Source organism: Ornithodoros turicata, chromosome 2, assembly GCF_037126465.1.
Source record: "Ornithodoros turicata isolate Travis chromosome 2, ASM3712646v1, whole genome shotgun sequence".
Classification (NCBI taxonomy): Eukaryota; Metazoa; Arthropoda; class Arachnida; order Ixodida; family Argasidae; genus Ornithodoros; species Ornithodoros turicata.
In genome coordinates, this window is record NC_088202.1 from 70,446,326 (window position 1) to 70,467,058 (window position 20,733).

The 20,733-nt window shown below is 48.4% G+C and overlaps 1 protein-coding gene across 1 annotated transcript; it reads left to right on the forward strand.

The window, feature by feature from the left end:
* The first annotated feature begins 794 nt into the window (after positions 1-794).
* LOC135385545 (uncharacterized) lies at positions 795-19,772 on the forward strand. The gene is made up of 2 exons (XM_064614913.1): positions 795-6,121; positions 18,351-19,772. The coding sequence occupies exons 1-2, from the start codon at positions 800-802 to the stop codon at positions 19,644-19,646; spliced, it is 6,618 nt and encodes a 2,205-aa protein (XP_064470983.1). The 5' UTR covers positions 795-799; the 3' UTR covers positions 19,647-19,772.
* The last annotated feature ends 961 nt before the right edge of the window (positions 19,773-20,733 follow it).

Below are 20,733 nucleotides of genomic sequence, written 5' to 3' on the forward strand. Positions count from 1 at the left end.
GGTCAGCTATCGAGGGTGGTTGGTACATGGTCCCCCAGGGATGCACGATCTAAATCACACGCGTGTATTTGCTTTCAAGATCTGGCTCTGACGACTTTTGCAGCCCCATCTTCTTTAAGATAGCGTACTCTCAATATCAGTCGGTTGTGGTAGCCTCGATGAAAATTGTTAAAAAGGAATACCACTTCAGTAGTGGCGCCATAGATTTTTTTCTTCTTTTCTGCACTTGGAAAAGTGCAATTTGACTGCTACACAACCCAGAGAAGTTGTAGGTAATGCGATAACCGCAGCTATGAATTATGTACGCTCTCGGCTCATTTTCGGTTTGTCGTCCAGTACCGTATAAGGCACGCGGACCTTGCGAAAAGTGGGTGGGGGCACCCCCCCCCCTCCACCCCACCTGCCTCCACCTTCCGACGCCCATGATTCTATAGCGAAGGAAAACAATCGCATAATGGTCTCATAAATCATTCGCTGAATGATTTAATTTTTCGTGCACTACCGCTGCATACGTATCGTAACATCTTCGATGTTCATATTTGAAGAGGAAGAATACGCACGGGCACGACATAGAATTCTCTCGTCATTGTCGTGTCTTATTGAGCTGAGAGATATCTGCAGGTAATCTGCTATCACAATGAAGCATTTAAAGAACCTGGTACATAAGGCGAAGAAACTGCGCGAAGAATATTCCAGATCAAAAACATCGTCTCCGCAACAGACGGAGCTGCCAAGTCCTGCTGTGAAACCGCCAGAAATCAGCACTGCTGCGGACGATGAGGGTAAGTTTTCATCTGACATGGAGGACACGATTTTCGGTCCCACAGAGGGGACGTCGGTGGAGGAAAAGGAACTCCTCGAGAAGTCAGGATCCCTGGCCGACGATGGCAGTTTCGAATCGTTGTCTAAGTGTGAAGACAAAGCCATTGCACCTTGCGAGCTCACTGTTCCCGGGAAAGCAATGGAAGCACCTGAAGCTTCACTGATTCAGCCCAGCACCGAAATTCCATATCTAGGCGACCGCTTTGTAGAGCCTGAGGGTAAATCTGAATTGTCGTTAAAATCAGAAGCATCTAATTTATCGCAAATGGACTCTGTATCAAGCATGCGAGAAATGGCAGGAAACGGCAATATCAGACAAGCCACAAGTTCCAAAGTGAACCTAACGTCATCTGAGAGGGACGACAGCCAGGTTGAAAAACGTGAGGGATCAAACATACTGCTTGGCAAGGCTGGAATGCCTGACACTGTTCCTGAAAAGAGCTCGACAGGTGCGATTGCACGAGCGAACTATAAGGAACGCAGCTCCCGGAAACGACATCGTCGAAACTCTGTGCAACGCAAACGTTCCTACAATGAAGATACAAGTGAGAAATCGATTGACAACAGTGGAAGAAGTAAAAGCGGCATAAGAGGCAACCGCTATTTATCCAGAGGAAGAACTGTGTCCTTGGATTTTGGGCGGTCATCGGCTCGGCGGGCAGAATATTGGCCATATCAAAGTCGAAGGAAAGACATAGTGGGCGACAGTAAAGTAACAACCTCGAAACAGGTGAAGTACCGCAATCTTGAGTACAGGCCATACAGAAGGCAGTCAACTGGACAGGATATATCGAGGCATACTTTTAACAAGTATGATAGTTCCCCATTGAGCACAAAGAGGATACGAATGTACTCAGAACCATACACTGATCTCAGAAGTTCGTCTCTTGCGCAGGCTCTGAGACCCAGTCCACAGCAGTATTATGACGTATCGAGTGGGAGAATGCCATGGCAACAGTATCGTGATCGTCGACCCTTGCGCATGATGCAATCCGCGTCTAGTACAAGCAGTTCAAAACTACTCGACCTGCGCGCGCCTGAACCATGTTTTGCACCTGATGCACCCACAACTGTTGCTGAGTGGTGGGGTTCCACTACATCCTGGCATCCTTCCTCACACGCTGATGTACCTAGCCGCAATCTTGAAGCTTGTACTTGCATGGAATGTTGCGGTGAGTGCTGTCGAAGAGCGGCTATGGAAACGGTGGAAGAAGTTGTTCGATCTGACGTATTGCTGGGATCCAGGTGCATTTCTGATATTAGGCGGTGGTATGACAGCGTTGCTACGAAAGTTATTCGTGACACCAAACAACCTAAACCAAGGCTCGTATTTCATCCCTCATTGCCTTCATTGCCTTCTGAACCAAAATATGAATTCGCAGCGGCAGGTACTCAGATGCTCCCTCGTCGATTTCCGTCAAGCAAACGAGTACCATGTGCACCGCCCTCCTCTCCATTATATATAGAAGAAGAACCATACAAGCCGTTTGCCTGGTCTACGGCAAAGCTTGGAAAATCCTTGTCGCTTACTCTTCCGTCTGAGAGTACGTATTCCGGACATTTCTCTCGGTCAACGGCGGACTTGCTGTCAGAGAACCATTCAACTTCGCTTCCACTCTTCCGACACTCCTTTCGCTGTCCCATGTGCGAGCGCGTGCACCATCGACTTCACAGAGAGGCTGAGGTGCCACATGACGGCAAAGAAACGCGAGGAATGCATATTGGAGTGCAGACGTCTGCGTCTGAATCCAATATCTCTCACCGCAGGTCCTCGTTGCGTTCAGTCTATAGGCCGGTTCAATTTCGAAGCATGTCTGCGGTGGACATTGCCACAACTAAGCGGGTGTCCATAGCCATGCCTAGACGACGTCTTCATTCTGTTGGTGTTACAGCGTATCAAAGCAAACACTCTGGAGAAGGCCCTTCAAGTTACTCACGACTTGTGGCGACGAGGTGCAGGAAACTTCCAAGCTCTAGTTCTTTTAATTGGCACCCAGACGACATTTCTTGCGGTAGCGAAACACCGATAATGGGAGATGCAGAACTGCCGTCGCTCCACAGTTATAGGAAAACATTCCCTGCCGCGACGTCCAGCTCTCTGGAGATAAGCGTGGATACACAGGATGAAAATGTCAAGATTGAAAAGCCGCAAGGGATGCGAGACTCCAGTAGAAGTCCCAGACTGGCCTTACCAGGAATGGTCGAGGCGACCACGAGAGGCACATCTAAGCTCACAGCAGGGGGCAACGAAAACAGAAAGAGTACGAAAAATATGTTGAAATTGGACGTCCGTGAAATGCTTACGAGAATCTCCAGTAGTCCAGGTAGGCTAACCTACGTGGACGATGAAACCAGAAAGAATGCAAAAGGAAACGATTCGAACGTTTACGAGACAGATCAGGAAGGAAAAAGATGTGATCCTTGTGTGGGCAGACCTGGCGCGCAGCTCAGCGACGTGGCCGAAAATGTTCAGGAAACCACAAAATCTGATATACCATATTCCAGACATGCCGCATCTGATCGGAATGGACCTCAGTCTAATATTGCATTTTTGTGCAGTGCCGATAGTGGCCTGAGTATGAAAAGTTATCCATCTTCAATTCGAAGTCATCCTGTCATCGCAGGATTTTCAACAGCACGGCACCCGCATGACGAGGAGTACCTGTCGTTTACTGCCACGGGACCGTTGCAGAGTATTGAAGCTGAACCACAGCACTACGTGGCTTCAGATGAGTACCCTGTGTACCCTCAGAATGGCCTAATGCAAGATTCCTTTGGAAGTATACATCATACCTGGCCTGTCAGGACTGCGTCTGTTTCAGGTACCATAGGACACGCGAGAGAAGCCAAACTCGCGCTGCGACCGAGCTCCAGTCATGCTTCTTTTATGAAAAGAGGCGAAGAGGAACTAAGTTATGGGCAGGTTAGTCCATCTGCCTATGAGTTTGCTTGGGGTGTAGCTAATAAACGACCGGTGTGTTCAGTATCTCTGCAAAAGAAAAGGAGCTCCTATTATGACTTTGCGTGGGATTCTGATGAACTCTATAGGTGCCCCTTCGCACGTCCCTCATATGAAGAATGGCAGTCATTCGAACCCCGAGGAGACGACTATGGTGCACTATACATGACAGCAAGAGAGTCCAGCGAATCTGATACAAGCTATTTCATGGCTGATGAGGAACCCATGGAGAGAATGCCTTTTCCTGATCAACGCCTATCATCGTCGTACATCCCATCGCTGGAAAGTGAGACGACCAGAGATATGTCGCGGGCACAAATAGCTCCTCCGATGCATTCAGCGACCCTGGTCAGGGGTATGCCATCACCACAAACGATACTTGTTATCCATAAACCCTGTCCCCATCAAGGCGAAACTTCGTGCCTTGGAGCATCGCAACTGAAAAGGACATCTCCTGGCGAAGGCGTAGAATCGACACAAAAGTTTCCTTCAATGCCAAAGGTTTCGTCATTATCGGTGGCGCAGCTTTCAGCAACATCAGAACTATCAGATTCATACGGCACAGTACGACTCTTCGAATCTGAGTCACGAATGTCGTCGAAAACACGAGAAGCACCCAAAAGCACAAAAATGCTTCGTTCCTCCGTTGATGACGGCGATATCATAACGAAGACAACTAGGTTACTTCACCCTTCTCTTGACGAATGTCTGATCAAAGACATCTTTCCGGTGGAAGACATTCCCACCGAAGACGGTGGACGACATAAGGAACCTTCTGAAGGAGATGCCATGCATCTAGGCGAAGAAGGTGATGTACCGCCAGGGGAAGCTAGTGGTGTACCGTTGGCAAAACCATATAGTGCACTTCCGTTAAGTGCTGTGAAATCGGATGAGCAACCGCCGGAAAAAAGTTGCAGTTGGACAAGTGCAGCTAGCGGCAAGGAAGTATCCCAGCGGATTGAAGAACTGACTAGATCTACAAGTTCAGTAGAGCAACCACACAAGCCCTCCATAGCCCCCACAGTAGGTTTGGCTCCTGAACACAAACCAGGTATTGAAGAGAGTGAGGGAACATCCTCCGTATCTGCACAGGAGAGAAAGAAAACTGAGTCCACGGTTCCGTCACCTGCATCCGGGAAGATGACCTCTGAAGCAAAGGAAGGAGTAGAAGAGCACGAGTCCATGTCAGAAGAAAAGAAAAAGGAGAGTACTGAGGAAGAAACACGAGAGGAGGAAGTCCCTGCAGCTCAACCCCAAGCCGGAAAGCGAACCGAACACGTCGAAAAGGGCCATGAGGACGAAGCAAAGCTTCTTCCTTCAGAAGGGAAGAGTGAGTCGCTTGAGGAAGATAAAGCTATGGAAGACTATCTTGAAACATCTGTGCACCTGTACCCCGAAAGCCGCATCGTTATTATTATCATCATAATTTGCATTGCATGGATAATGTTTTTATTGCTCTCCACCGGTAAGCATTACGAGCCTATGACGCCTCTCGTCCCAACAGTGGTTGGAGATATTGATACACAAACCACAACTGAGAACGAGCAGACAACGAGTGAGTCTTTGATGCCAACAGACCTCCCCACCGGCTCCACTACTGCGACACCTAATGGCACAATTGGGGGTATATTCTACTGTAGAACAGACTTCTGTAAGCGGGAAGGCACGTACCTCAGCGACCTGTCGTCGAGGTCCAGCCGGAGACCATGTGAAGATTTCTACGAATACATTTGTGAGGGCTGGGTTGACGCCGTTACTGGCGCTGCATCTCTGGGAGAAGGTTCTTCTGTGTCGCGGGACACACAACTTCAGTCGGAAATTGAGCAGATTGCCCTAGATTACTTGACAGACACTGGAAATGTCGACGTTGCTCCTGCGCGAGAGCTATACGAGTCTTGTATTGGAAGAAACAATAGCCGTGGTATTGCTTCAGCGCGTGAAATTTTTAGGACATGGACCATTAAAGACTGGCCTCTGACAGGTCAAACAGTGGTGTCGACCCGGGACGAAGTCTGGCAGTTTGCTGGCGAAGTTGTGAGAGACCTGAATGTTGAAGCATTGCTTAGCGTCTCAATCGCTATCGATCCGAGGCATCTCAACGAACATATTGTGCAGCTAGGTGAACCGTTTCCCATTTTCCTTCCTGGTGACACCGCAATTCCGGAAGTGCTCGCCTTATTTCGCGAAGCCATACGTGAGACGGCAACAGAATTTGGCTTACGAAGCATCGCTGCAGATGACGTGGTTAACGAAGTGATGACGACGACGTCAACAATAGCAAAGAAGCTTCGTCTCGGGATGGATGCTGCAACGCCTGATCGTGACCTGACAGTTACTCAGGTAAAACGCATTTCATTGGTGGCCTAACCAAAATCAAAACACCTTGATAGGCGTTCGTGTACAAGCCTCGGGTGATGGCACTTAACGGTGTAGGTGGTCGTGCAGTGAGTTCCGAAAAGTAAATGAAATATTTCTTCGGTGGTCTTCGGAGCCTATTTAAAGATCCACATACCATCAATTGCGAAACTATAGCGGCGTTCGATTCCTCGATCACAACTGATGACATCGAAAATCCCACGCGAATTACTGGCGCACTGTTTCTGCAGTCTGACGAAATACGCCACAATAGCAGATGCCGGATGTAGCGAGTATGGCGGTAGCACCCCCTCCCCCCCTTCCCGGAAATATGTCGCAATGAAACCGACCAGTGAGGGAACGTCCTCTACGACCCAGCAGAGCTGCTTGAGCGGTGACATCTAGGTGGCGGTTGGCGGTGAGCGTCAGCAACGCGCCTAGTAACCGAAGGAGTCTAGTTCAGAAACAATAGGTCTGTTCGTTTTGGCTGTACTCGCTGCACGAGTTCAAGCAGTGCTGCGCTTTCCTGTTCGTTCTATTCGTTTTCCCAGTGGCGCGCCCGCCTGCCCTCTGCACTCTCGTAGTCGTTTGGTAAAAGCGCATGCTTAGTTCTGGACCAGTTTTTTTTTAAGTTCTGTACTAGCACCGCGAAACAGCCATGGCTATGAGCGGCGTACAGACGTGGACAGATGGGGAGAGGACAGCAGGAAGTAGTGGGGAATGGGGGCGGGGGGGGGGTAGTATGCGTCCTGGAGGAAATGTGCTTACTTAAATGTGCTACTTAAGGAGGAAATGTGCCGACATTCGTCTGGAAAGTAGAAAACCCAGGGAAAACTTCAGACAGCACAGCTGATACCAGGGATTTCCCTACACCCCCCCGGGGGGGGTGTACACCCCCCTGCATTTTTGCAACCCCCCCCCTGAAATTTCTCAGGTGACCCCACCCAACTCGGCCACCAACACGTTCTGGTAGAGAGTCCGGTGCAGCGAATTACATCCTGTACTGTCAAACTTGGGCTGTAGGACCACAGTCATGCAGATGATCGTACCAAGCATTTGTCCAATCTGTGTGCTAGGTATTCATTGAGCTTCGTGAGACAAGGTGCTAGTCTTTTTTCTTTGTCGGTCGTGTGATTATGCATCTTAATGTGGAAATGCCGTTCATAATGAATCTGTATTCTAATTTACTGTGTTCTAACGTAATGACATGTACAAATAAAACTGCAAAGCTGTGCAGGGGTGTCACCATTGTGCCACGATCCTTTCCGTGTCTAAGAAAAATTCCTTAATTGGAACCTTCACCAAGCTTACCCCCCCCCCCCCTTGAAAGCTCGGCACCCCCCCCATCTGTGAATTTCTGGGGAAATCACTGGCTGATACCGGGATTCGAACCCGGCTTCAGCTAAGAAGGCGATCATTCTAATCACTACGCCACGCGAGCTGGTTCTGGACGAGTTCGCAGCCGTCTTGAACGTGCTAGATAGGAAGTGCAGCACGAGTGCGCGTGGAGCAGACGACACGTGTCCGCGTCGGCTTTATGGAGGACCTCAAAGGACCTTGTGACGGTGTTTGGGTCGCTGACGGCTCTTTCCTGCAGCAAGACAGTTGAATATGTGTGCGAGATGGGCAGCGATAATGCGGCTATAGACCACTTGCACCCCTACGTCATCGATTACGTTTCGCCACCGCGCAAAGCATGCTGGTGGGCACCTATCAACCTTATCAGCCTTTTCGGCCTATCAGCAGACGCGTTTTTCCCGCTTCTTGCCAACCAGAGCAAAATATAACCTCGAACCGGTCTTCTCGGGACGCCACATGTTTGTAAACAGAAAGTGGTCTTATAGACCCTTGATAGACCCTTGATATAGACATTGAGTGCATAAGATAAGGGTGCGCTGGTTCACCAGAAAGAGGGAAAAAGCACGGGTAAAGCATGGTGTGACGTCACATGCACGCCACCTATATACACTGTTTTCCCGTGAACGCCGCCATATTGAAAGCCCTGCGCCGTCTAGCCGGGGGAGCACGTTGAAAACTGTTTACCGCACAAGTCAGAGAGAAGGATGGCACACGTGCCGTGTGCTTCCTCCCTAGTATCGCTGTCCTCCCCTCCGGTTCCGGCTTGTGCTGGCACCAAAAATGCTGGTTATGAGGCTGGCTGGAAAACTGAGTCTATTTTGAGACTTAACCGACGGGATGTTTTGAATTTTCGTCTAGACCGGGAGCGTTTTCCGCTTTATCTACTGCTGCCAGTGCAGCGGAAGACTAGACGCAGGAGATGCGCCAGCAAAAGATGACGGGTCTTGTAGCGACCGAAACTAGAATTCTTTAGTTGAAAAGTACAGAGCGATGAAGGTGCAAGTACGAGAAGAAGAGGAACTCGTGTTCGTATAGTATCTGACCATAATGCTATCGTCGTAGCCAGGAACACGATTGCAATTTTCCCTAAATGGAAACAAAGAACATTTCGTAGCCACGGTGGCAGACGACCAGCCTGCACGTGCACTCGCTTCTTCGTTTTGAAAGCGTCTGCGGAGCGTGTCGAACCTGGCACTTGCACCGTCTGAACCGCCGCCGCATGTTCACCGCACCGTCGCTGAACTCTCCAGAACTTATTGTGCAGCGAGTGCAGGAGCCAAATCGAAGAGATCTAATGCCAATCGTCTGCGCTCTCCTCTCTGATTCGCCCTTGAAAAGCACGTCACCGTGATGTTTTTGCCGCTTGAGCTTCATCATCTGTAGAAGCATTGCTAATTTATGAAACTCGTGTATTTAATTCCTCAGCACTCGATAAGCAAGCACACGGGAGACCAAATTGGCCAAGTAGACTGTTTCATGCACACACTTTAGGAGGTGACTGCCCATTTAAAGAGTCTGGGAAATGTACTATCGAATTCCTCACGGAAGTGACGTCATAGCCTATTACTGACGATTTAACTGGGATTAATCTACACGTTCGGACAAACGTGAAAAATTACGCGTGTGACTAAGCCGCTGGGAAGCTTCGCAGAGCTTAGTGACTAGGCCTCAGAAATCGTATGGTGACTACGGTCCATTCAAGCTCCCATTAGCAAGAAGCCTATGCCAGAGACTCCGTCACGTCTACGTCAGCTCGTGAACATCATGAAAACATTTTCTCGTTACCGAATTCAGTTCAAAATAGCAAAGCCTAGCGTATAGTACCACGGTCGTCAACGTGGGCGTTGTACTGTAACATCGTTTTGTTCTAGTTTCTGAAAGCAAACATGCGGTATGGTTTATCAGCAAAGAAGGGGAAAGCAAGCCATGAACGTCTGTAGCCGCACGTCCGACGTTGCGCGTGCACGGAGAAGAACGCTGGAAAGCCAAATAAACAAAATGCGTGTAACAGCAGCGAGACGTGACCATAGTATAGTTCAGTCACCATGAAACAGGAAATGCGAATGCAAGAATGTCTTCAAGCAAACCGGTTGTTCCAGTTAGGGTCATCCGAGACATTTTCTCGACTGATATCCGTACTCTGCCTGTACTAACCATAAGAAAATCCGTTGAAATGTGCGTGAACGACGGCGCTGAACGTATGGTCCATTGCAACACAGGAGCTACTGTCTTCTGTCGAGTGAGCAAAAATTTTCGTGGATCGTTCAGGTGGAACAAGATGTAGCACTGCTCAAGAGGGCAGCCTTCCCATGTCTGTCCAGCAGCCTTGTGAAGTAGGGTGGGCCGAAACGAAAGTAGCACAGCAGAGGCGCAGACAAAATTTTTCCCAGAACCTGTCTACAGAAGTTAGATGTAAAACCTCTCGGTATCTCTGAAAAGCTGTCGGGAGTCACTACTCCAATAACGAATCGACAGGATACTCGTTGAAATAACTATGGCAGTTGATATGCAGTCGGCAGAATACTCGTCTGCGACATTCTATGACCTGTTGCTTCTTGTTCATCGTTGTCTCCCCTCAATCTCAAGGAATGTCATCTCCATACTGTGCTTTCACAATGTGTTCCGTTTTGACCAGGGATCGGACCGTTACTTATTTATTTATTTATTTTGTTCGGTTCGGGTTCAGCCCCGCAGCACCACAAAATACCTGTTCAAACCGGTTCAGGAGAGTGAATTTTGCGTAGATTGCCGTGGGATAACAAGCACCTCCTTACCATTCTCAAACAACACAAATGCACTTTTGTTGTTGTTGTTGCCTACACAGCAGTGGTTCACAGCAACACTGCGTGTTACACATTTGTGTTTCAGGTGCAATGTGACGGTATAGCACACTGTACTTTCTATGTTCACTCATCGTGTACACCCTGCTGTTACATCCTGCTCAGGGACTGGCCGTTATTTTTACAGCCCAAAATGAAACCTTGGGGTAGCTGGACGACAAAAGTCGCGTGCAACGAAGTCTACAATTGCCAAAAGGACGACCTCAAAACTAACACAACTGTGAAGAACAGAAGGACTCAAAGCGGGTCCAAGCATTCGCTTTAATCCGAACAAGTGAGCGTGCCCACGCTAGCTTAACTAAAAGAAGAAGGTAAAAGTCCATGCAGGTGAGCTGGCCACCAGCTCCTCTTTTTTCTCCACATACGAGTTTCAACATCCTCCCGCCGCGAAATATGGTGTTCATACTTCAAGATGGTAGAGATGCTGTGCAGGAGTTTTCGTTGTCTTGCCATCTTGGCGTTTAAGGAGGCACGATCTTACGTGACCATCCTGACCTTCGTAGGTTTCCATGATTCTGCCGATGTCCCATAGGTTCCTCGGCCTGTTGCTTTCAATCACAACTACGTCGCCAGGTAGTAGCCTCTTGGAGGACGTAGAATCAAAATGATGTGCTGACCGGAGCTGCAAGAGATACTGGCGTCTCCAGCGTCTCCAAAAGTGCTGCATCAACTTTTCTCTGTAGAGCATTTTACGCGTCAGTTGATCTTTCGTTGATTGATTTTGGTCGTCGTGCTGTGTTGCTGGCTGCGTCGGCAGGGCGATAACTCTCTTGCCCACGAGAAAGTGAGATGGACATAATACGTTTGAGTCGTCCGGACTGCAGCTAGCGTACGTGAGTGGCCTGGAGTTGACTACCGCCTCAACTTCGGTCATTACTGTTCTGAGTTCTTCAAAGCCGAGTGACGTTTTCCCCAGAACTTTACGAAGAGCAGTCTTCACTGTCCGGACGAGTCTTTCCCACCAGCCCCCCCACCAGGGGGCTCCAGGCAAGATGTATCTCCAGGTGATGTTTTGATGTGTCAGGTAGTCATTCACCTGAAGATCCTTTGTCGTGTTCCAGAGTGCCCGCAGCTCCTTGTCCGCTCGCTTGAAGCTTCGGGCGTTATCCGAATAGATAGTCGTCGGTACACCTCTTCTTGCCACGAACCTCCTTAAGCTCATGAGAAATGCTTCAGCTGTAATAGATGGTGTGAGCTCAAGGTGTACAGCCCTCGTCACTGCGCAGGTAAAGAGGACGATATAGTACTTGTTTGTGCTCTTTCTTCCATACAGGGGGCCCGCAAAGTCAACCCCAACAGTACGGAATGGTTCACTTGCCGCTACGCGGAAGCCAGGTAGCGGAGCCGTTGGTACGGCTACTCTCCGAGCTCTAAATCGTGCACATAAGGTGCACTTCTTGAGAACTCTCTTGACCGTCTGGCGAGCCCGTTGCACCCAAAACTGTTCTCGTATTTCCGCCAAGGTGGATTCCACTCCTCCGTGAAACACTCGCTCATGAGCCCACTGTACAAGCAAGGTAGTGAAATGATGCTCGGCAGGTAATATAATGGGGTACTTCACTCGGTCGCTATCTTCTAGGTGTTGCAACCGTCCCTTTAACCGAATGACTCGTAGTTCGTCTTCAAAAAATGGCAGATCTTTCAAGAGAAACGATTGTGAATTGTTTTTCCCTTTCTTGAGGTCGTAGACTTCATGCTGTACAACGCGGACCCAATAAAACTTCGCTTCGTGCAGCTCGTTCGTAGAAAGAGGTCCCTCTAACTTCTGATTTAGGTTCCTGCAGTTTGACGTAAAACGGAGGACGTAGGCGGTCACTCTCAAAAGCCGGTCCAACGAACTAAACCTCTGGACATCTATAATAGCTTCGACGGATTGCGAAGTGACTTGGAGAACGAGTTCGTTTTGTTTCCCTGCGGAAGATTTTCTCAACTCTACGTCAGTGTCGTTGAAACCATTGGCATTTGGCCACTCAGAAGGATCATCCTTCAGCCATTTTGGACCGTGCCACCAAAGATCCTCCTCCACCAAGCGATGTGCCGAGATACCTCTGGTTATCAAATCTGCGGGATTGTCTTCACCGACACAATGCTTCCACATATCAGGATCGCTTAATGTGCGTATTTCTGAAACTCGATGGGCTACGAAAGGATTCCAACGGGACGGGTGGTGACGGATCCAAGCGAGCACAATTGTCGAATCCGTCCAGTAATGGCATTCAACTACGCAGTCCTCTAAGGCTGTTCGAACATAGTTGACGAGCCTTGTAGCCACGAGCGCTCCCATCAACTCCAGCCTAGGAAGTGTGAGTTCTTTCAGAGGGGCAACCCTGGACTTGGACACCAGTAGATTAACATCTGAATGTGGCTCTTGAGATTTCGCGCAAGCGTACACGACTGCTCCGTACGCATGTATGCTGGCGTCTGAAAAAGCATAAAGAGTCACGTGTCTGGCTCCGTTCGAAGCGTATATCCCGACGTGTCGACACACGCTGACGAGACGCAGAGTGGGCAATTCTGTGCACCACGCCTTCCATTCCAACTGAGCTTGGTCTGGAAGTTTGGCATCCCAATCCACTCCATCGATCCAGAGTTGCTGAAATAGTCTCTTCACGCGTATTGTAAACGGGCTCATGAATCCCAAGGGGTCAAAGACCCTAGAAGAGGCTTGTAAGACGAACCTTTTTGTGTCGCCTGTCTCCAGGAGGAAGGTAAACAAAGACTTCAAGGACACTTGCAACAAGTCCCGTGCCTTATCCCACGACACTCCTAGAATCTTTTGTGGACTCAAGATCTCTGATACCGATGATGTTGCCTCGCAGGATAGCCCACCATCAAACATGACTTGTAAGTTCACGCTGTTGCTCGTCCATTTACGAAGGTTCATTCCAGCGGCTTTCATTATAAGCATTGAGTCTTCATACAGTTTCCTTGCTTCTTCTTCCGAATCGACTCCAGTGACCAAATCATCGACATAAAAGGACTTCCGTAGCTTTTCGGCTGTTGCCTTTAGATTCCCGTCGATGCCATTGAGATGATGTTGAATGGTTGCTGACAGAAGGAACGGACTGGACGTCGCTCCAAAGGGTACTCTTGTCATGCGTAGTGTTTGGAGCCCTTCTGAGTCACCCACGTATTTCCCACAGTCCGGTTGTTGTTCAAACCACATGTAACGGAATACATCCCTATCCTTTTCACGAACTTGCACCTGAAGAAAGGCCTTTTCAATGTCAGCCGTAAGCGCAATCTTGAAACTCCTGAATCGGATTAACAGCTGTAGTATATCAGGGTTCAAGTTCACGCCTTTGTCCAAGCACTCATTCAACGACGGACACTGAGGGGCGTGAGATGAGGCATCAAAGACGACCCTAACTTTTGTCGTAGCGCGGTCTTCTCGGATGACTGCGGAGTGTGGCATGTAGTAGACCGGGCCCTTGCTTTCGGCATCAGTATCGACGACCTCTGCGTGGCCGAGGTTGAAGTATTCCCTTATAACGCCGTCGTACCGAAGAAGCAATCCTTCCGTCCGCTTCAAGCGCGCAACAAGCTTCTTAAGGCGAGTCAGAGCAACTTTATAGTTGTCTTCAAGGAAACCAACCGGATCACGTTTCCACGGTAGGGTTACGTCGTACCTTTGTCCATCTTTTTTTATGGTTTGCGAAAAGTGTTCAAACACTGGGTGGTCTGAAGTTGCCTTGCCCGTCGTCAGACCCATGGTTTCTATGTCCCAGAACGCACGAAGAGTTGGTTCCCATGTGCTGCTGTCGTCGGTAGAGCCAACAACTTCCACCGAAGAATGAGCACGAAGAACACAGGCAACTGTTGACAGGTTACTCTGGGCGTGCCCTTGAAACTCGATCTGTGAGGAGAGTGGTGTAGGCCCTTGGATGGTCCAGCCTAATATAGAGTTCAAGGCCACAAGCCGCTCAGATCCACTCTTCCTCAAGATTTCACCGGTAAGAATGGCCCACATGTGATCAGAGCCGATCAAAATACTAACGCCTTCGCACGACATGTCTCCTGGAAAGCAGAGCTCATCTGCAAGGTCCTTGCCTTGTTCTTTGAGCTCGTTGACGAACTGCAGATCAAAAGACGCCGATCGGATATCATGGCAGATCACCGGAATGACGACTGCCTGAATCTCCCGCTCTTGCATGTCATGCTGAGATCGAAGTCTCAAACTTGCTATCTTCCTTCTTTGCGGCGACGTAGCCTTGTTAGAGCCGAAGGTCGTAATACTAAGGGTTATTTCATCGACTATCGGCAAACGCAACATGCTCGCCAAAGCCTCGGACACGAAGGTGCGATCGCTCCCACCGTCGATTACTCCCCTGACGTACGTACATCTTCGCGGGGTGACAGCCCAAGCTCTGAACGTCTGCAGGAGGACTTCAACAGCATTTTCTCGTGAAGCGGTAGGCCTGGTCCTCTTACAAGGTGTCGACTGTGCTGCAAGATTTGTACTCTCTCCAGCGTGCTTGGGTACACTCTCCTGCACACGGCAAGAGCATGCTTTCCTTGACATCTGGAACAGAAAATTCGAACTTTGCAATCCTTGGCTCTGTGACCCTTTAGCGTGCAACGGAAGCAGCGAAAGTCCTTTGATAATAAGGCTGACTTTCTATCCCAGAGCATGGGAGATGCACAGGTCTGAGTCTTATGAGCCTGCTTGCAGAACAAACATTCCTCTTTTGAAGCAGACGATGAGTGAAGAGCAGAAGCAGATGGGAGGGCTTTAGGGCGCACTCCTTTCTTGTGGCCCTGCTCGATTTCATCTGTTTTATTAGGTTGTGACCATTGGGACCCTTCTCTGCTCTCAACCTCGATCCTGAGGAAATTTAAGAGCCTTTTCAGATCTGCTTCGGCGACACTGGCTTCAGCTGAAGAACTTGCCTCAGTGCCGGCCACAGTGGCTGTGGATGAGAGGCTTGACTGAAGTGCCTGACGTTTGTACTCCACAGCCAGTTGACGAGGTAGAGACTGGGTAAGGATTTCTTCTAGCATAGCTGCATAAGAAGCAGGCTGCACACCGGCTGTTTCCAAGCTTCTCATATGAACTTCGACGTGGTCGTAGAGGTTCCGTAATCCTGCAACGTCGTACACTGATTTAACAGTAGGTAAATTGCGGATCCGTTGAAGATGCAACTGGCGGATCTGTTTGATGTCTCCGAAACGTTCTCGTAGAAGACGTATTGCATCTTCATAACATGAAGCTGTGGTAGGTAACCCTGCTATGGCTGATGCGGCAAGACCAGTCAGATGAAGGCGCAGGTAATGAAATTTATCCGAGACGGACAGACCTGTGTTATCGTGAATGGTACCCTTGAACTGTTCCCAGAACGATGTCCATTGCCCGTAGTCCCCGTCAAAGGGGGTTATTTTAAGTACGGGCAGCTTGGGACCTTTAAACCTAAGTTCTGATCTCTGGCTCGTGACGTTCGTCGCTGTCGCGTCCTGTCCTAAAAGTCGCTGTCTGCTGCTTTCGCTTTGTACTTGCAGTCGGCTGTAGTGCGCTTGCAAGGTCGATATCATTCCGATAGCCTGATCTTCATATTCGGCGATTGCAAGGAACTCCGCTTCGGCTTCGGCTGCAGGTATGAACTCCTCATACTGAGCGTTGATTCGGTCAAGTTCTCCGTTGCTCTTTTCAAGTCGATCCTTGAGGGACTTGACCGCTTCCATTGTGAAATTCGGAGTAGCCAGAAGAGTAGTTGCATCTCGAATAATCTTGGTGTTCTGCGCTCTCCTGGACGCGCGCTTCGCCCTCAAATTCTCCATAGCTCTTTGTTCAACGGAAGGTGAAAGCCTGTCGCTGTAAAACTTGAATCGATGAAGAAAGGATGACGGCTTCACTCCCCGATCCCGGGTTTCGGCACCAAAATGTGAAGAACAGAAGGACTCAAAGCGGGTCCAAGCATTCGCTTTAATCCGAACAAGTGAGCGTGCCCACGCTAGCTTAACTAAAAGAAGAAGGTAAAAGTCCATGCAGGTGAGCTGGCCACCAGCTCCTCTTTTTTCTCCACATACGAGTTTCAACAACAACTGAATGAACAATAGCTGCGAGGACGAAATACCTCCTGCACTTGGGTTGCAGTTTTGTTTGTTCAGTTTCGGTATCGAATTTGTTTGGCAACGCGGCTCTATCCGCTGTGGAAATAGAATCGTAGTTCCGATTTTTCACAACACATATTATGTCTGAACCGTTTCGCGAACCTGTAACCGCCTAAATTTATTTCGGTTCAGTCCCGTTTCGGTTCAACGCGAGAAAGAAATATTTTGGTTCGGTACAGTTCCGTTTCAGCGAAAAATACGGGTTTTTAGCGGTTTTCGGTTCGGGTACAGTTTCGGTTCCGATCCTTGGTTTGACAACTCATTACTATACCCGGGTGAGTAGGTATAGTTGCATCTTGCGTTGCATGTCGCGATGCAACTAGCAGGTTGGTATCATACCAACCTACTAGTTCGCTATGATCATTTCGTTTCACGTGTATTTTCCTTTAGACGCAATACTATACTTTTCATACTACAATACTTTTACAATTTTACTATTACAATACGATACTTACATACAATTACTTTTACTATTACAATACAATACTTACATACAATTACTTTTACTATTACTTTACTTTTACTTCTACAATACAATACTTTTCAGGATCACACTAACAGTGTCTCTAAATTAGCTACGCTCATCCTCTGACTATGACAATATTACTTGGTCGTTCCATGGTCAAGTCGAGCCCATCAACGCTCTGCCCTAAAAGCGCTACTAACTTTTCTGGGAAATGTAGGACTTCGGTCCCCACTCTTCAGGCTCATCAAATATTTTTACGAAATTGCCGCGAGCAATGGTGTTACAGTATCGCAAGAGACAATGAAACACCCCACTTGTTGGATGCTGTTCCTTGTCGAAACCTTGATAACAAAGTTTCCCGAGTTCCTTCCATGGGGGTATTATTTCGATACATTATTACTTTGGGTTGCAACAACAAGCATTCGCGAGAACAAGCGGGAATTCTACCTTGTACCACCGAACGAAGAAAATCGATCATGATGGGGAGTAACTGGGACACCCAAACTGACAAACACAACGCAAGCCTCGAAGTGTCCTAGGATTGAAATTGCAATATTTCAAGTATATAGTGTTCTGCGATTCGAATGCTTTGAAATTGAATGCTGCTGTCTGAACCCCGCGATCCCATTCGAATCCTAGCGACCCGACGAAGCCAAATGGAAGAAGCCTGACGGCCGCCGATGTTTTGAACGCGGGACGGTTCTTCTACGTGGCTGGTGTAGGCTTCTCATTTATGGTACTCATTTATTAGGTAATACGGAATTATCGCAGGAATACAGAAACCCAGGCGGTCTGCCTCCGCTTCCCATAAAAGGAAAGTTGATGTTCGTTGATGAATGTTAATTGAATGTTGATGACGTTCTCAGTTGGCTAATGTGCTCGCACTATGGACGTGTCTAAGAGGGTTTGATCATTGGACGTGAGTGTCAGCAAACGTCGGACTGATTCCACTTTACACTTCGTTTCGTTGAGCATGGGATTAGCAGAACAAAATATTGCGAAAAGAGATGTCGATAAACACTCATCAGGTACCAAACTTTCAATCGATCTATGGAGAAACAATACCAATGCAAGTGCATATACACGGACATGTGCGAAATGTAGAGCCATTAAGACTTATCAGCTTTGAATTTGGGCTGCTTTGGTTCAAAAATGAAGATGTCTACTTTTACATAATGGTTACGATTATATACAATTCGTGGCTTTACGCCGCGAGACAACTAAATTCTATATATGATCATGAGTTGAGGCCACAGTTGTTGGCTTGGATTAATTTTGCCCACCTGAGGGTTCTTTAACGCTCGCTGAAATCTCAGCACACGGCACACCATAATGGTAACGAGTGGCAGGTGGTCTGCAGTGACAGAATGACGCTAGGGCCTGGTCTCTTGCTGCTAGTAGTCATGTGACCAGTGTTTGACATGATCGCTTTATCATTTAGGTCGTAAGTCTTGGCCACGGGGTGAGATCCTTCCTGAGCACCGTATTCGAAAACATATCCAACATCAACTTCAACACTGTGGTGCTTGTGCAACGGCCTGGTTACGTGGGCAAAGCTTTGAATGAAGTCATCAACGCGTTGTCACCGAGAGCCGTCCTAAACTATATAGGCTTCCGTTGTCTTCTGCGTCTTGCTCCATTTCTACCCGACCAACTTGTGCGGCTTCGACATTTGAACTCTGTAGAACTGCTGGGTCGCGCGCAGGAAGACAACGCGTCCACCTTGTGTCTACGTGCCGTCGAGACTGTCCTCCCTGTATGCTTCCTACGGTCTTACGCTAAACACCGCGTTGTCACTGGTGAGGATACTAGGGCACGCGAATGGCTATCACAGTTGGAGAGTATCTTCATCAAGAACGTACGACGGGTGAAATGGATGGACGAGTTGACCTCCCTCTTAGTACGCTACAAGGTGAAGCACCACTATCTCGCTCGTTTCTTCCCGTACTGGGCAGTACACGAGAGAGACGCTTGTACTTCTGCACGCTTCGACAGTACACGGGGGCCATTAGCTGGCTACTTTGACACTTCTGTTTTACATCAAGGTGAAGTGCTCCAGGACGTCATCCGCGGTGGAAACCAGAAGCGCTTTCTGCTTGGATGGCCGCTTGACACGTCTGCCTCTTACAGAGAAACGCTGCAAACTATCTACGTTCCTCCAGCCATCATCAATGCCTCTGTGTCCACAAAGGGAACTATGTTCGCCTTCCACCTATCCAGGGTCGCTGTCCGCCTGTTTACAGCCCTTGTTAAGATTCTTTACGAAGGTACTCTGTACGAGCAAGAGACACCTCTGCAGTTCACGAGTGAGGCCGAGAGGGAGTTAAACGAAGCCACTGACTGTTTCCAGCGGGACTTTGAAAGAAATCGTGGCGTGACAAGCCTGAACGCATCTTGGGTTCGCTACTCACTTCTCGAGCAAGGACTTGCGCTCAGTCTCGCATATCGAGCTTTCCGAGAACTATTACATGTCAAACGAATCTGGCGGCTCGACTTTCGTCTCACCACTCTACGAAATGTTTCCTCGGACCAATTATTCTTTATGTACTACGCGTTAGACAACTGCGAATATTCCGACCAAGCGTACAGGGCGCACGACTTCCTTCACAAGCATAGAGTACCACCGGAACACCGTGTTAATCTGCCATTAAGAAATCTGCCCCAGTTTGCTCGTGCTTTTAATTGCAGCCCCCAAGACTATATGAAGGCCCCTATCCCATGCAGCACTCTTCGCTGATGTATAGGGTTAATTGGCTATTGTTGGTGTTACATATTACTGATACATTATATATCCTTATGCAATATGTAATAGTATATATGTATATGTAATTTATATGTAATAGTATATACCTTATACAATGTTTCCTTGCACGCTGACTACTGCAGTAAGATTACAGCTGTATTGGAGGCTAGATGGGCCTGCACTCTTACCCACTGCTCTTACCTTTTCTATCGAGTTCGCCCACGTTGAATGAAGGAACTACAAACGGAAGTTCATATAAACGTAATAAAGGGCCCTGTAATGAGCCATTAACCTTTTGAACGATTATTCTGTAGAATGTATTGCCTCGAATGTTGATGCTGGATATGTTCTCATTATTCCGATGCAAAGAACACGATGCATTGTAGCCATAAAGGGAAAAATCCCGTGTTTCAGAATGAACAAATAACTTTAGTTTGATGATGATTGGCGAGCATAACCGCCACAAACCACCTCTACCCTATTATTCCATCTTACTAGCTTCCGTGGCCTAGTGGCTACGATGATAGCATTCCACGCGGAGACTGGGACGTGGCCGAATTCGAATCCAGGCTCCGGATGTGCTGTCTGGGTGTTTACTCTAGGCTTATCCTCAGATGCTTTAGGACAAATGTCGGCGCAGTTCCTTGAGAAGTCGACCCAGTACCCACGATCCCCCTGCGATAGTCGTGATGTCGCTCGCGTGAACGTTGTCGCCTCTCCGACTACCTGTATAGAGGAGCTCGTGTCGTCCTCAAGATGGCGGAGAACGCTATGATTGCCGATTGGACCACGTCCATCTACGCGTCGCTCCTGGCGTCGAGAGACGACACGATGAGAAGACGACGAAGCAATGATGACAAATTAACACCACGTGGGCATAGCTGACACTGTTTGAGGATATAGCAGGATAACATTTGTTTTGAATGCTATAGCCTTCTCCTGTGGAAGCACACAGCACGTGATACACCTCAAAAAACCACACGAAAACGTGTTAAGGCATATTCATAACACGCCATGTTTTCATGCAAACTATCATGGCGACGCTCGTACAGTTCGACATAGTTCGACGCAACACATTACA